This window comes from Stegodyphus dumicola, chromosome X2 (assembly GCF_044657685.1).
Source record: "Stegodyphus dumicola isolate Sdum_Otavi_A_Nest chromosome X2, ASM4465768v1".
In the NCBI taxonomy this organism is placed as follows: Eukaryota; Metazoa; Arthropoda; class Arachnida; order Araneae; family Eresidae; genus Stegodyphus; species Stegodyphus dumicola.
The window spans coordinates 94,482,146-94,499,628 of NC_140781.1; the positions used below are offsets into that span (position 1 = coordinate 94,482,146).

At 35.3% G+C, this 17,483-nt stretch overlaps 1 protein-coding gene across 1 annotated transcript in view; it reads right to left on the reverse strand.

The window, feature by feature from the left end:
* LOC118185806 (putative fatty acyl-CoA reductase CG5065) overlaps positions 1–17,483 on the reverse strand; it is a 62,192-nt gene that overhangs the window by 846 nt on the left and 43,863 nt on the right. Inside the window, exons 8-12 of the mRNA XM_035355721.2 lie at positions 12,332–12,376; positions 11,591–11,709; positions 7,887–8,129; positions 3,503–3,632; positions 1,135–1,262 (exon numbers count right to left, since the gene is read on the reverse strand). Of these exons, the coding sequence (XP_035211612.1) occupies positions 1,135–1,262; positions 3,503–3,632; positions 7,887–8,129; positions 11,591–11,709; positions 12,332–12,376 (665 nt within the window). The remainder of the gene's footprint in view (positions 1–1,134; positions 1,263–3,502; positions 3,633–7,886; positions 8,130–11,590; positions 11,710–12,331; positions 12,377–17,483) is intronic.

Genomic DNA, 17,483 nt, shown 5'->3' on the forward strand with positions numbered 1-17,483 from the left:
TGAATGGGTATCACTCTGAGCATCTTCTGTTAGTCACATAGTTGCTTTTTCACTTTAATTTTCTATTGAATTCTACGAGGGCTATCCAGAAAGTAGATTACGTTTTGGAATAAAAAAATAAACAAAGTATAGGAAACAAATTTTATTATATACAGATGAAAGCCACACTCAAATACTACTTTTCTACATAGTCACCATACAAATTAAGGCATTTATCGTAGCGATGTACGAGCTTGGAAATTCCTTCGTCGAAAAATTCGGCCGCCTGCGCCTTCAACCACTTCGTTACCTCTTCTTGCCTTCCATCTTGCACAAACCTTGTGGTAACCAAGCTTTTCGCTGATGATTTCGTGCAACAAACTTCGCGAAATTTGTGGAAAACTCAAAGAAAGTTCCGTTATTGTGAAATTTCGATTTTCACGGACTTTAGCATCGACTTTTTCGAGAAGTTCTGCGGTCACTATGCTGGGTCTCCCACTTCGATCTTCGTCGTGAACATTGGTTCGGCCATTTTGAAATCTTATGACCCACTGACGCACTCCACCTTCAGTGATAATGTTGTCCCCATACACTTCACGAAGCTGCCGATAGATTTCTATCGGTTTACAGTTTTTTGCAGTCAGAAACCTTATTACTGAGCGCACCTCGCAGCTCGCGGGATTTTCAATTAACGCAGACATTTCAAACCGTCACAGTATCTGAACGGAGCACAGCACGAACCTCTCACTAGCACGGCTAGATGCAGACTGAGCTGCGCAACGCTCTGACCCCAAGATGGCCGCGCTAGCCCCGCCCCTAGCGGACACAGACGGAAACATAATCTACTTCCTGGATGGCCCTCGTATATCATGTCAACATATTATCTAGGCTTCTTTTATTTTCATGATTTTGATGGATGAAAGGGAAGCAGAACAATTTAAAATTTACTCCAATTTCTACCTTTCTTTAATGTTGGTTTTGGGGGAAAATTTAGACATTATTTCGAAGGAAAGAGAAACAAATTACTCTTCTTCAAGGAACAAAATTTGTCTGGCAAATCGTATATATATATATATATATATATATTTGATAAAAGCGCAATAGTTATAATTTATTTAGAAGGCTTGGCATTAGAGAGTTAACGTAGATACTTACACTTTCGCCTTCTTCTTAGCGTAGGGGATGTTAGAAGGATCTTCGTGGGCTATGAATTTTCGACCTTGTTTGAGACAGTTATCTATATATTCTATCCAGTTCAAATCATCTAAGTTTAAGAAAAATATCTGGAAATGTTAAAGAAAATAGAATTTAGCATTGGCATAAAATTGAATAAAAGTGTAATTTAATTTATACTCATTGCAGTAACAGGTCAATAAGTAGTTAAGTTTCAGTTTAAAGTTATTCAATCTTACAAACTATTACTGCAAGTACTAAATTCCCACCGATTAATTAAAATCATGGGTTATATAATTTTTAAATGCATTGCTGGACCTGATATACATAGCAGGTTTCTAACCAATAACTGACCCTCCACTAGCTAAAACCGACTTTATAGAGACACAGTTAGTCTAGAAAAAAATAAATATAATACGAATGATTTGAATCACATAATAATACATTTATAAAATGTTATTCCAAAACAAACTTAGTTAAAGTTTAAAAGGTTTTTCTATATTTTTTCCCTGTAAGCTTTCCGCTTCTTACTCGTCACAGAGTTTCATAAAAGAATAAATAGTGACAGCTAAAAAGAAGTGGCGTAGCTAGGGTGGGGCAAGGAGAGATATCTGTCCCCGGGCGCAGCATCCAGGGGGCGCCAAATTGATGTTACGAAATGTTAGAATGAAGGGTTTTCTATTCTTGGCACACAGAAAGGGGCGCAAAATCTTCAATTGTCCCCGGGCGCTGAAAACCTTAGCTACGCCTCTGCTAAAATGTCGCGAGGTTATGCTTATTGATTTAGAGCTTGCTTAGATAATAAATTTAGACAACAGTATCGTGAAATGAACTCTAGAGCTAGTGCAACCCATTTAGGCATGTGACTGGTTCATTACAAATGTTTCTAATATAAAAGCACTGGCATAAGTTTATACTTTATTTACGTTAGTCATAGGATTTCTAGACATAAATGGTAAATCAGGCATTTTCCTTTAGGTTCTTTGCTAATCGGTGTATATGCTTATATAAATTACATTAGCATGTTTGTTACTAGTTTAGAAGTTTGCGTCTGTTTGTTTTTACAAAGCTTTAGATTTTTCACTACGTTACAGGAAGATAAATTTTATATTGGTTTTATTTCCATTCAAAGTTTTATTAAAGTAAGAAAGCGTTTGTTTAAAGCTTGTTGAGAAAGTGATAGTTCACTAAACAAAAATTAAAAATGAATAGTCTCGTAACATAGAAAAGAAACCAGACCTCATGACTTCGATTAACTATCCATTTCCTGCAGTGCTAATAGAAACTCAAGTCCTTTTTCAGCTTGTAATTTATCATTTCCCATATGACTATTACATTTTAAGGTACAAATCAGCTCTTCAGTGTTTAAATTTATTTCACTTTTCAGAAACTAAATCAGAATTAAATCATGTAAAATAAAGTTACAAAAATAAACAATACTATTTCAGGGAATGACAGATTCGAAATTTTGAAAATTGAATTAGAATTAAATCATGAAAAATAAATTTTAAATTACAAAAACAAACAATACTGTCTCCGGAAATGATAGATTCGAAATTTTTGGCCCGAGGTATGCGCAGGTGATGAAAGTTTCCCCATTTCCTACTCTATATTTCTAAATGATTCTTAGTCTCTATCTTTTACATTCCTGTAAGTTGCATTTCTATATTATTCTAAGCTGTAGATTTTACATCTGAATCTGAAGAGAGTGATATGGTATATAGCATACTTATTCGAACAATGTCTTATTTTAAGATCAAGGTAATAGCACAGTTTAGTCAGTTATGAATTTTTATTGGGAATACGGGCAGTGAGATACTACTTTAATATTTCTCTATATTTAAATAGATTTACAATGCAGAGTTTATTTCGTAAAATTGTTCACTTAGTCTAGTATTTTTCCACGAATTAAACAGTGTCACGTATCCATTCTAAAAAGTAATATTTTTTTATGTAACCATTTACAACAAGATCAAAGTTTCTTTAGTGCCTAGACACTTACTTTTTGAGCATTGGTCAAGAATAGCCAAACTAATTGGTCATTTAGCTACCTCACCAGTTAGAACGTTGCCCAGGGGGCACGGAAGGGAATAGATCGTATTACATTTGAGAGAAGGGAATTACAACTATACATATAACTCGGTCCAAAAAGGATAAAATTTAGCAAAAGGAATGGGTGTAATACAAATAAAAGGGTTTTAAGGAAAAGCTACTTTCATTACATCTTTCAAAGAAGGATGCCTAAATCCCTCACATTGTTTCATATTGCAAAGATTGTACTTTTTGCATTGCACTTCATATTTACTATCATAATATTTATTTTGGTTACAGAAAAGTAGAAAATATAAACCTCAGTATCCTTTCCCGTAAGTCTTTTCTCCACAGTAAGATAATTTTCTCGTTTACAAATCCAAGGAACACGACCTAGTTTGTAGAAGATGCCATACAGGAAACCGACTTTTCGGTACACTTTGGTCAATCTGAAACAAAATTTACATAAATGTAGACGTTTTTAAGAATTTCATAAAAATTAAAGTAGTCTTAATTGTATAACTTTTGATACATTAATAGTTATAAATTTCTTTAAGTAAATTAAAATGAATGAAGAGACAGAATATAATTAAATATTGTAAAATACAAATGGTCACCATTAACTTTGAATTAAATTTGTTTGTTTACGCTCATAGATATTAGACATTAGATATTAGTTTAATATGCTCCAAAACTTGAATATTTTGTTAACATTTAAGACAATTTTTTATTATTAAGACAATTATTTATTAAATTATTTTGTAAACATTTAAGACATGCCTCTCCTGTGATCGTGTAGTTCAAGAGTTAAAATATCACGCCGAACAAATATTAATTCAGAAGTCAAACAACAAAAATCAGCGTTATATTTTCAAAATTTTCACAGGACTAGTTTCGATGGTTTTACCGAACCACCATCCTCAGCTGCAAAACCGCAAACGAACGAGATAGGATACAATGATTAGATAAGATAAGAAAGCCTGGACAATAATAACCAAGTGGCGCCATCTATTGAGGAAACCAGAACTAAAATATAATTTCTTTAAAGGCCGAAGGCAAAGTTGAATTGGGGTTGTGAAAATTTGAAAATATAAAGCTGATTTTGGTTGTTTGACTTCTGAATTAAAATATCAGTGTCAGACATCCAAGATCTCGTATTCGACAAGGGGCAAGGATACAGTACATTATTTTTTACTATAATTAAATTCATCCTCAATTCCAATGAATTCGGTCCATGTATGTGAAGAGTGAGGTATTAAATCTGAACGTCTTGAGAACTTTACTTTCGACATAATTATCAGTTTTAGAAAGTACATTCTATTTTTAGTTTAAAGAGCACAGGAATTTTTTTCAGAAGTAACTCTTAATTAAACTGTAGATTCATTAGGTCATTTTGAAGCAGTAGACAAGAAAAAAATGCAATACCCTCGCCAGGACTCGAAACCTTAACCTCTCGAATAAATGTCGAGTGTGCTTCCAAATATACCATGAAGGCATGCGGAAAGAAGGGAGAAAATACCTTATGTACTCTCCCTTTAAAGAGCGACTGGGGATTAGGGGACCCAATCACAAAATCTTAATTTTGACGAATTATCGTTCACCACCTTTTAACCCGGGGACTACTTGTCGAGTCATTAGGTTATTTTGAAGCAGGAGACGTGAAAAAGGTGCAGTGCCCTCGCCGGGACTCGGGCTCAAGACCTGTCGAGTATGCTTCCAGTTACACCATGAAGGCATGCGGAAAGAAGGGAGAAAATTCCTTATAATATTTCTTTAAAAAATCAATATAATAAATGTTATAAAAATAATTGTTTGAATAAAAACATTTTGTGTTGTGAGATGTTTTCTCCCTCCTTTCCGCACGCCTTCGAAGTGTAATCGGAAGCATACTCGTCGCGTATTCGAGAGATCCAGGGTTCAACTCCCGGCAAGGGTATTGTGCATTTTTCATGTCTACTGATTCCAAGAAAACCTAATGAATCTACAATGTTTATGTTCTTACGAATTTTGTACATACATAGATAATTTTAGTGCAGTTATATGTGAAACTGTTGTATTTTTCTGCGTAATGTAACATGAAAAATCTAGAGAGAAAAGCTGTGTCAGAAAAGTAAGAATACAGAGGCAAGTCCATTTAACATTGAGTAAATGGGTAGCTCGGTTATTTGGCAAAAAATCGTCAAAATTCGCCAAACTTAGCGATCACTTTGGCGACATTTTGGTCCAGATCCTGTATGACCGTAATAGACATTGTAATTGAATAAATGTAATTCATCACTATATTAGTAACCGTAATTCGACCCTCATATTGCCTTCTGGTAATTTTAAGAAGCAGAACAGAATGTACTAGATATATCTCGGAGACCGGGTGAAAACTATATAAAGACCGGGGAGAGCAACTGCTCTGTTGTTGTTGTTAGCTGTTAGCTCAGCTTGAGTTCAGAGTACTGAGATATGTCCGGGTAGCTTTGTCTTTAGCTGTGCTTTCCATTGCGTTGTGTTTAACTTTCATAGTAAATTGAATTGTAACTACTGATTGCACACTATGATATTGTGATGAGTTGTAGGAATATCCTTGTGGGACGTTTCAGATCTCTGAAGTGTAAAATAAATTTTATCAACTATCTTATGTATGTGCATTCAGTCATTACGAACCAGCACGCAAGCAACAATATTAAAAATTTCCTTTAATATGCAAGGCAGTTAGTTAGTGCACCTGTCATTTGAAATCCAAGATTAGTAGATAGTATATCGCCTTTTTAGTTAGCTCTAATGCCTGAATTAAGCTCTTCTCATATCAGAAATTTAAACAGAAAATGATATTAAAATGTATTGTTTTCAGCCTTCAATGATGTTTTTAATTTTATATCTTTTGCTGTAATTTTTGGATGCTGGAAAGGTTTTCTGGACTTTTCTCTTGATCTACACGTTTTGTACTATTGGTACATTCATACTACTGTGCATTTAAAAGTAACCTTTCTGTATCACTTGAACAATGCTCTATATGTAAATCGAACAATGACCACATCTAAACAGATCAGGAATATAATTCATTTTATTCTTGCTAGGTTGTAAAGTTGCAATTGATCTTGAAGATCAAGTTTAAGTCTTACAATCCCAGTAGACAAATCAGCGAGCTATCACTACATCTGAAATAGTATGATTGCGAATATTTTAAATAATCGTTTTATTTAATGTGAACTTTTAAATAAAAAGCGACATTTGTGCTGCAGGTAAAAACCACCAGTCCGGGCTAAATTAGTTAGCAATAACAGTCAAATAAATTCAAACGATACTAACATAATCTATAAGGTATTTCTCCCGCTTTCTTAGCACGCCTTCGTAGTCTAATGGACCACGGACTTCTCGAATACGCACCGAGTGTGCGTATTCGAGAGGTCCGTGGTTCGAGTCCCGCCGACAACATTGCTCATTTTTCATCTCTCCTGCATTCAGAAAATACCTCATGTCTCTATAGTGGCGCCTGAACTAAAAAAACAGGTGATGGATGATGATTCTCCACCCCCAGGATTTGGCGATTGGGTCTCCTAATCCCCAATCGCCCTACAAAAGGAGGAGTATATAAGGTATTTCACCCTCCTTCTTAGCATGCCTCCATGGTGTAATAGTCAGCATACTCGGTGCGAATTCGAAAGGTCCGTGGTTCGAGTCCCGACGAGGGCATCGCTCATTTTTCATCTCCCCTGCATTTAAAAAATACCTAATGTTTTTACAGTGGCACCCGCACTAAAAAACAGGTGGTGGATAATGTTTCTCCACCACCAGGATTTGACGAATTGTTCCCAGTCCTCCTTTAAAAGGGGGAGTATATAAGGTTTTTCTCCCGCCTTTTAGCTTGCCTTTGCGATGTAATGGTCAGCACACTCAGCGCGTATTCGAGATGTCCGTGGTTAGAGTCCGAGGGAAGGCATTACTCATTTTTCACGTCTTATTGCTTCGAAATGAACCTCATGTCTCTATACCACCATACTCCCCCTTTTAAAGGAGGACTGGGAACAATTCGCCAAATCCTGGTGGTAAAGAAACATTATCCACCACCTGTTTCTCTATAGTGACACCCGAACTAAAAATGGTGGTGGATGATGATTCTCCACCACCAGAATTTGGCGACTAGGTCCCCTAAACCCCAGTCGTCCTTTAAAAGGGGGAGTATATAAGGTATTTCTCACGCCTTCTTAGCATGCTTTCGTGGTGTAGTGGTCAGCACGCTCGGCGCGTATTCGAGAGGTCCATGGTTCGAATCTTGGTGGGGCAATATTCATTTTTCACATCTCCTGCTTCCAAAAATTCCTAATGTCTCTACAAGTCAAAGATTACACATTCAGTAACATAAGCTACAGTCTGGATCAATAAGTTTAAAGTATCGTTTCCAAGAGAATGCAATCACCGGGACAGTCACTTTTAGACAAAGCTAGCGAAATTCTAGCATCGCGGCGCAAGCGCCAAAAACTCACTTTCTCTAAAATTCAAAAACCCTCAGCTATTATACTTTAAAAGCTAATTCGTATTCTGGTTAGGAATATGAAAAGATCAAAGTAATTATAACTGATAAGAGCCTTACAAGGTTACATTAAAATTGGTTTCAGCTTTGAAAGTAGTAATCTTTTCATTTGATAATCAAAAAGGTTATTTTGTAACAAATGATTAGCAATTAAACTGATGAATGATTTTCGAGTACTTACATCACCTTCCCTGTAAATATGTAAAGGAAGAAATCAAGAATGATAGCCGGAATCCACTCATCGATTATAGAATGTATTTTGTACGGCAGATAGCTGTAGTACATTTTAAAATCCGGATAACGATATATGCTGACTAGAGGATATTCATCTCTTTTCTTTAAAGCTACATCCAAAATATCTTCATCAGCCACTGGAAGTTTATGGTAGTCCAAAACGCAGTTCACTACGTATACATACGGTGGTCTGAAAAAAAAAAGTTAATGCAAATTTACCAAAAATATATCTATTTGTTTCTTTAAAAATAAATAAATGTTTAGTACTATTAAGGAGATTAACGAGAATAATATATAATCTCCATAATGCAATTATTACTCGGTGTTATTAAGCAGTAAATTCATAGTCCTCAAAATATCAGTGAGAATGCACTTGAATCAAACTGATCTAAAAATTCCCGCGTAGGAAAAATACCTTAAAAACAAAACATTATCCCGTGTGAAATATCAAGAAGGTACTATTTGGTAAATAATATATCAAAAACTGCACTCTTCTATGAACGTCAGTGTGAGCTATAGTTAAGAACACATGCAGTCACCCATAATAAACTACCAGCTAAACTATAAATCAAATTATCATTTAATATCTTAACTATAATGCTAGTCTGTTTGAGATAAGCCACAATAATGCTAATCACTGGTCCTTAGTTTGTATTAATGCTATAATAACACAGCAGATTACATAAAAAGGGTTAATAGCAAGTGTGTTACAACACTCATAGTGTCAATGGAACAGAAAAATACATAAAAAGTAGTTTCTCAGCAAAGATTTAATAGTATTTAATGAAAACAAAAGTTTTAGCTCTTTAATGCAAAGGAAAAAGTGTACAAGTATGAAAATGAACTTATTGGAAATACTCTTGTTACCTGAAATGCCTGCCATAAAGAGGTGACTGGAAAAGTGTAGCACAGAGCGGTAATCATCTGCTTAGGAAAATATAATGTGGCAATGAAAACAAAATCTAATGACCTACACATAAAGTACAGTTCTGCTTATTAGTCTGATGAAATTTTGTTTATTAGTAGGAAACGTAAGAGGAAAGAAGTAACCTAGTGAAATTTTTGTAAACGGTATCAAAATAATGTTATGTTCGAAGGAAAATACTGCTGGTGGTTTGAATGCTTTTGTTCTAATAAGCTTCAATAAGCTTATAGTGGAACCCTGAACAAAGTCGTCTATAGCTTAAAGGTGCAGCCTTGGTGGAAAAAAGTACATTCTTTGCTGCAGAAAAGTTTAATATCCATCTATTGCTGATCATCCATCTTAGAGCGACGATTTAAGTTAAGTCACTATAGCAATGAAAATTCAAAAGTCCTGGGAACTTATAATAGAAATGAAAAATACCGAATATCCGTTAGCGTTTCCTGTCATTCCCCCTTAGCACAAGAGCTTCTGTACCACTGTAACTGATGGTAAAAGTTGGGCCTGTGAAGAAATGGATACAATTGGGATGATATGAAAGCCAGGAAAATCATTCGCCGGATCGTCAAAGACAGAAGAAATTTATGCTCACTGCATAGTGGGTTTTCGTGTCATTATTCATCAAGACATGTTGAAATAAATCAAGCACTAGATAGTAAAATTTACCGTTCACAGTTACAGAAAGTTCTGCATAGCAAGAAACAATTTCGAACAAACTGGCATAATGGATGTTTCAAGAAAATACTGAAAAATCTCACAGCCATTTGTCATGGAATAAAAACTATTATTAGAAACCAGATTAGAAAATCTTTGCCCATCCTCCTTTCTCAACAGATCTTGCATCATAAAATTTTCAGTTATTTCATTCTTTGGACATTTATTAGATAGAAAGAGATAATGATATACTATATAGATTTTTCTTTAAAGCACAGAAAATAATTTATGAATACGATCCTTTGCAATCCTTTCTGAATACGATCCTGAAGATTGGATCCTTGCGAAAAGATATAGAAAGATTTCTAGAACACTATTAATGGTGACTCGCACACATTTTTGTTGCTCATGCGCAAACTTGTTAAATGATTAAAATAAATATCTTTATTCCAGGTTGCTCCTTTGAAGGCTTCATTCAAATAAGCCAAAATATTTTTAAATTGCCAATATTATTTCACTTGCTGACTATATAGTTAGATCAATTAAAATATGAATATGATTTATGAAGTTTCTTCCTAGTTTATTCTTTTTTTCTTGAATATAGATAATTATTGAGGATGAGATAATGCTTTTCTACATTCTCATAAAGGTCAGGGTTATCTAAACAATTTCTAGTTTTCTATGGACATCAGTAAATATACCAATTGGTCACTCGTATAGTCTGGTACCAAATGATGCATTGAAACATCTTAGATAAAGATTTGCAACAATTAATGCCGACCCTAATTTTTACGGAAAATTGGATTTAAATGTTTTATATAATCAATACATAGCATTTTATGAAAATTATGCAAGCACAGTGCTCAGCATTTTGTAAACCACAGCTTTCAGAAGAAGAAAAAGAACTTATAGATAACAGGACTGTTAATGAGATATAATGAAAATATAATGTTTAGATGTAAGCATAATTTCCGATAAAAATGTTCATTCATTAAATAACAACTCAGATCACAAAACTATTAGAGTTTATTTATATAAAGTTTCTTAATTAACAGTTAACAGTTAAACTAGATAGTAATCCAATTACAAAGTTGTTTTACAAACGTAAATATAAGAAAACTTATTAATGTTTTAAAACAATTTGAATTTTTATCACAACATAGCTTTTGCCCATTCAGCTTGCATAAAAAAAATTCTGCTCGAAAGAATTTTTTTTTGAAACTTTAAAGACGTGGTGGGTTGGTCATTCAAGAAATGACTAAAAAAAAATTCGGAGAGTTTGCGAAACAGCATGCTCAGTATTGGACAGCATCGACATTGGCCACTTGACATTGAAAACAAGCGTTTCGAGACCTCCGCAGTTTTTCAGTGGAATAGTTTACTAGTCCTAAAATGCCTTCAAAGGATGACCAAAATTTACAGAATTTCAGTCCCTGCACATTCGGCGGCTAACACCAGCGAGCTTTGGTTAATCGAGACTAAAAATTGTGTTAAAAAATATTCAGATTAAGATGGGAGAGATTTTGTTTATTTCTGTGGGCTTGTGCCTCATCTTGCACGAGCCAGAAAACCTTAGCCAAGATATGAGCAGGAAATAAAAACCTATGACAGTAATCTGAAACTATTTACAAAAGACTAATCAGTGAGATTTTTTATATATGTTTATTAAAGAACCTAAGAATAAAAGTTACCAAATGTAACACACCATTTTCCTTTTTAGTATAGTGCTAGTAAATTAAAATACAATTTAAATTAAAAAAATTAAAACTTTGCAAATTAGAACAAAAAACATTTGTTTCAGCTGAGTTCAAAATGTATCAATAGATTATGTTTTTTTATCCAAGTATTAATAAGTTTTTATCTATGTTCATAAGTTCTGAGCTCAGACAAATAGAAAAAGCATATTTTTTACAAACTTTCAGTTATACATTTGCGGATAAGTCTGAAGAATATCCATAGAATGGCTCATGTATAACTGTTATGCTTAAATATCTACTCTACATGTATGATTGGAAAAAGCCTGCGTATTTGCAAACATGAATGTCTTCGCGTACTTTTGTTTTATTATTTATTACCTTTCTGTTGCTACGTGCCATGCACTAGCTATTAAAGTATTAGCGACCAAATCAACGGGAACTACATTTATCTTCAGTCCTTTTACAGTCGGAAGAGTTCTCAATACTCCTTTAGCGCCCTGAAAATAAAGATGCATTTAAATTATATAAAAAAAATTAATCACAGTAATTTGTACGCTAAGTATGCACAAAAATATGTTCTTCGATCAAAAGGAAATATCATTTAGGTTAATAGACTCCAATGGAAATTTATATTTTTCCAAAGGAGAGAAATATTAGGAAAAAGCAATTTTAATAAGTTACTCTGATCTGAACTTAAACCTTTACTGAATCTTAATAATCCCCCTATCAAGATTCAGGTAAAACAATCAATGCGCTGATTTTATAACACTTGCTACACATTTATAATACCACAGAAAAGAGAAATTTAGATACGCTTTTTATGTTACATACAATATATTTGTGAATGTTAAATGATTAATTTGGAAATAAAGAGTGACTTGAATTATCCTGCCAAATTCATTTTCAATAGTAATAGAAATTAACATTAAACACAGAGATTAAATGTAACAAAACATTATAAGATGAGGAACTACAGCAATTTTCATTAGATCATAATCTCGATAGATATCGTGATAAAATTTTTCTAAGCAAAACTATGACCAAAAAATTGCTTACATATTCCATCAGATTAGCATACGTATTTAACAATAAAGGAAGTACCATTGAAGTGAAACTTACAGCAAGTAATAATCCTGAAAGTCCTTGAATAGAATCCACCCAGCCCTGCAATAAAATAAAAAATACTTAATTTTTTAATAGATAGATTAAATACTGATTATTTTAACTATCAGAAAAATTAACTAACATTCTAGAAAATTTTGAAAGACTTAAGCTTTTATTTACACTTCTTTGGAGGATAAATTTAAATAAACCCGAATTAAAGGCGAATTTCAACACATTGCATTGGTAAAAATTTTTTTATCCTATGCAGTTTAAAGTAACAGTCTACATTTCTATTTACGTTACGGAATTAAGACTCGACGTCAACTAAGTTGCGTTCTTCAAGACAAAGTCTTCCGAGTTTCAAATTAAAATAAAAATATTTCATTGAGCTTAAATTAAAAGTACTCCCTTACGGCTAAAACCGCTTCACCAGTTCTCGATCTGCCCTATTAGTGGCCGAGTGATTAATACAGCTAAATACTGGTGTTCTACCTGGATTGAACCTAGGAAAAACAGGCTAACTGTTTGGTTGTTTTTTATGATTTTCTCCATGCGTAACGCGAATGCAAGCCAGTTTTCCCTAGAAGTTCTTCGCCTAAGGCATCCCTTGCCTCAAGCAGGTAGCTCTGCTCTGCCTTGCCATAACTGAATAATAAAATCTAACCTCAAGTGCTTGAACATTTTTTCTAAGTTGCAAATTTTCTGTCTATATAAGGCGCTCTGTCATAGCTAAGAATGCTTTCTGAATTTATAACTTGAATTAGGGAAGAATGAATAGGGGCTTGATGTAACAGAGCGCCAGTTAATTAATTAATCGCATCTTACTTGTAATTAAGTTATTTGTGGGATTTTATGCTTATTAATCAGTTATCATATTACTTCTTTCCTTTACTTTCCCTTCTGCCTTCGCCAGCTTGCATTAGAATGCAAATTAGCAAATGTGTTTAATCACAGAGTTCTTGAGTTCGATAGAGATCTTTTAGAAACTATCGATGACCTTCTCGCTATTGCTCCTTCAAGAGGCTGAATTATATGAATCGGGCTTAGCTCTTCTAGCCGTAACTGCCCGTGAAAATCTGAGGGCCCGGACTAAAGCTTGTCGGTGCGCTTTGCCTTCTAAATTCAATGTTTGAATTTTTTTTTTAACTTTTGTTTCTGTCTTCTAGCAACATGCGGAAAATGCTGTCTGTTATAACACAGGTTGTGTTGTAAGGATCTTAAGTTTTACTAACGTTTATTTTATTTTAAATCTTTACTATCACTTCTTATTTTCTACTTCCGGCCAGAATTATAAGCGTGAAGGTTTTTATGCAAAGTTTGTCTGGCGAACGCCAAGTATTTAAGTTGTGGCCTTTTGCCAAGCGAGAGAGAGGAAGCAGTGAGTCAAAGCAGGCCGCTTACCTTAGAAGTTACGCAGTTGCTGTTTGCCTTCCAGGCCAGAGGTTTTAATCCTCTTTATAAATTTAAACGTATTGTAGTGTTCTCAGTTATCTTTACTACATACGCCTTCCTGTTATTATAAGGCCAATCTTCCACGTGTATTATTCTAAAGTTAAATTAGAGTTTAGTTTTTATTTTTATACTTTTACGTTAGACCCCAAGTGGCGGGTCAGTGTATTCCGAAGTACGGAAGTTATTGTATATAGAGAAAAATAAAGGGTTTTGTATACCCTTCGTCTGTATCCTGTCTACTTACCACAATTAGTGAACATAGCTTTAGTAAGCTCTCTGTTCCGAGTCAGGTCCTTGTATGTTCCCGAAGAAGGTTAGAAGAAACATTGAACCTGATAGTGGCGCCCGACGAAGAATAACCATGGCCGAGTTTCAAGAAGAACCTGTGCTGCCTGCAGAAACAGCTCAGAATCCAGAAATGCCAGCTGCCGCCCTGGAAGGATTTGGGTATATTGTCCAGACCATGCGCGCTTCGATGAAACCAGAAGCAACGTTTAATGGAAACTCACAGGTAACCAGTTTTTTGGAAAAATTGGATGACCACTTCAGGCTCTACCCCGTGCACGAGTTTCAAAAAGTTACCTTAGCTACCAGCGCTTTGAGGGGCCAAGCGCTTAACTGGTTCAAATGTATAGGCAGAAGTCTCTTGGGTCAAGCAGGAAGTCCCACCTATACTTACGAAAATTTCAAGACTGCCCTACTAAAAGCCTTCCCTGTTGTAAGGGATCGTGCGAAATTAGAAACGGAACTTTTCAGTTTATATCAACAAAGAATCGAAAACCTCTCGAGCTTTATTTTAAGAAAAATTCACGTTTTCAAGCTCTTGTATGGAAACCGTCCGGATCCTGAAATAATTCAAGTGATTTTGCCGAGGTTACTGCCCCAAGTGCAAGACTTTATTGAATTAAGAAATCCGACTACACTGGAAAAGTTATTTGAGCTAGCAATCCAGTTTGAAAGAAGAAGAACGGCGGACGTCGAAAGAAGACGCCAATATCAACAGCGAAACCAATTTGGTACGCCAAGACTACAGCAAACTCAAGCATACGGCTACGGAGAAAAAGCGAATCAGTGGGCAAGGAAACCCGAGCATTCAAAAACAGCCGGCGGACGTCGACAGTTCAATAGCAACCCAGGAAAAAGTCTCAAGGCCAGGGGAAAAAGAAGGAAAGCACGAAAGGAAAAATAATTTAAACTAAAACGGATTTCTGCTGACGAGAGGGTGCGGAAATCCGAAGGCCACGAAAACCCCTCTTCCTACAAGTTAAATACAGTAATGGTGAAAAATTTGACTCTTCCGAAGATTGAAGTCTTGGTGAATAATATCCCAGCCACCGCACTCCTGGATACCGGCGCGCAGTGTTCCTGTGTGGCAGAAGAGTTTTTTAGGAAGTATTTTCGCAAATACCGCATATATAATGCGGATAATACGACAGTGTTAGCGGCGCAAGGAGAAAAATGTAAGTGCGTAGGTAAAGTACCTTTGTATATCCGTATCAAGGACGAACAAATAAAGGTGATGTTTTTTATAGTAAAGAATCTGCAAGCACATTTAATTTTAGGAATAGATTTTCTTTCAGAAGCCCAAGCTACGCTCGATTTTAATGAAGCGTCCCTTAAGCTGACAATGAAACCAGTTCGTACTGAAAACGCTGAACCGCCGATGTTAAAACTTGACCACCTGCCTAATGACGAGCAAGATAGAATCCGACAAGTGGTAAGTGAATTTGCTTCGTTATTTAGTGATATTCCAGGATTTACTCAGGTTACTAACCATAGTATTGACACCGGAGATGCAATGCCAGTTCGCCAAAAACCATACCGGTATGATAAGAATAAGGAAAAAATTATAGAATGGCATATTACCGATATGCTACGTAAAAAGATCATAACGCCCATCTCAAGTAGTTATGCTAGCCCGGTGGTTTTATGTAAGAAAAATAATGACTATCCTTTGGAGCATCCAAAAAGGGGGAGATTCGCTATTGATTACCGTAAATTAAATTCCATAACGAAATATCCGGTATATCCGTTACCGATCATAGAAGAAATTTTAAGGAACATAAAATCAACCAAATTTATGACGACTTTAGACTTAACGACTGGTTATTTTCAAATAGGGGTGAGGCCTGAGGACGTGCCTAAGACTGCTTTTATAACCAAGTCTGGCACTTATGCATTTTTGCGTATGCCGTTTGGCCTTTCAGGGACCCCGGCAACATTTCAGCGATGCATGGACATTGTGTTAAGACCTGTTCTTGGAAAGTCCACATTTATCTATTTAGACGATATCATTATTACTAGTGATAATCTCGACCAACATGTACAGGATTTAAGACAGGTGTTTTCTTTATTAAATGAGGCCGGTCTAAAAGTTAATGTCGAAAAGTGCAAATTTGCAGCCCCTGAATTAAAATATTTAGGTTACAAAATATCTCAAAAAGGGATCGAGACAGATGAATCAAAAATAATCGCTGTACAAAAGTATCCGACTCCAAACACGGCAAAGAAGCTCTCTTCTTTTCTAGGACTTTGTTCATATTATAGGTCCTTTATAAAAGATTTTGCAGCTATCGCTGAGCCATTGTTAAAATTAAAAAGGAAAAAGGCAAGATTCTCGTGGACGGCCTAAGCCAATAGTGCTTTCGAAAAATTAAAACAAGCATTAACGCAAGCACCTGTGTTGAAATTTCCTGAAAAGGATGAAAATTTAGAAATTTCAGCGGATGATTCGGATTATGCGGTAGGAGCGGTACTTTCGCAAAATCAGCAGCCCGTGGCATTTTTTAGCCGAACTTTAAATCAAACACAAAGAAACTATTCCGCGACCGAGAGAGAGGCACTTGCAGTTCTGTTAGCAGTGCAAAAGTTCCGAGTCTATTTTGGAAAGGCGCCGATAACAGTATACTCTGATCATGCGGCGGTAACTAGATTGTACTCAGGGAAAAATTTATCCCCAAGGTTAATAAGATGGGCACTCAAGCTGCAAGAATATAATCTGATAATCAAGCATACCCCTGGAAAGGAAAATATCGTAGCAGATGCCCTATCAAGGATTAAAATAGACGAATAAGGCAATACCGTAAAGATGGCAATGCTTACAGCATGTACAATAAATTCCCGAGAAACTGTAATAACCGAACTGGGTAAGGATCCTGAGTTTGGAAGCATTTATGAGTATTTGAAGGATCCTGAAAATTTTAGCCACCAAGATATTGTGGCGATAAGAAATAGGGCGGCCCATTACAAACTAATAGATGGTCTTTTATTTTATACAAAAACTACGAATTCCAACAACGAATTTCGACCTGTTATCCCAGCTAGTCTTAGATTAAATATCCTGCAGGAGCTCCATGACAGCCCTTTAGCTTCTCATGCTGGTATTCGAAAAACTATCCAACGCGTACGCGAGGCAGTCTACTTTCCTGAACTGCAAAAGTTAACAAGGGCGTAAGTCCAGTCCTGCCCAACATGTCAAGCAGTTAATTATATTAATTTCCGCCCGGCCGGGTTTCTAAATAGTATTAAATCCGAATTTCCAAATGAAATAATTGGCATCGATTTATTGGGCCCTTTCCCAAAAAGTCAGTTAAATAAAAGTCGCTATCTCCTTGTTATGGTTGATCATTTTAGTAAATGGACCGAAATTGTTCCCTTAAAACGAGCCTCCGCGAAATTAGTTACTGATTCTATTTTAAATAAATATATTTTAAAA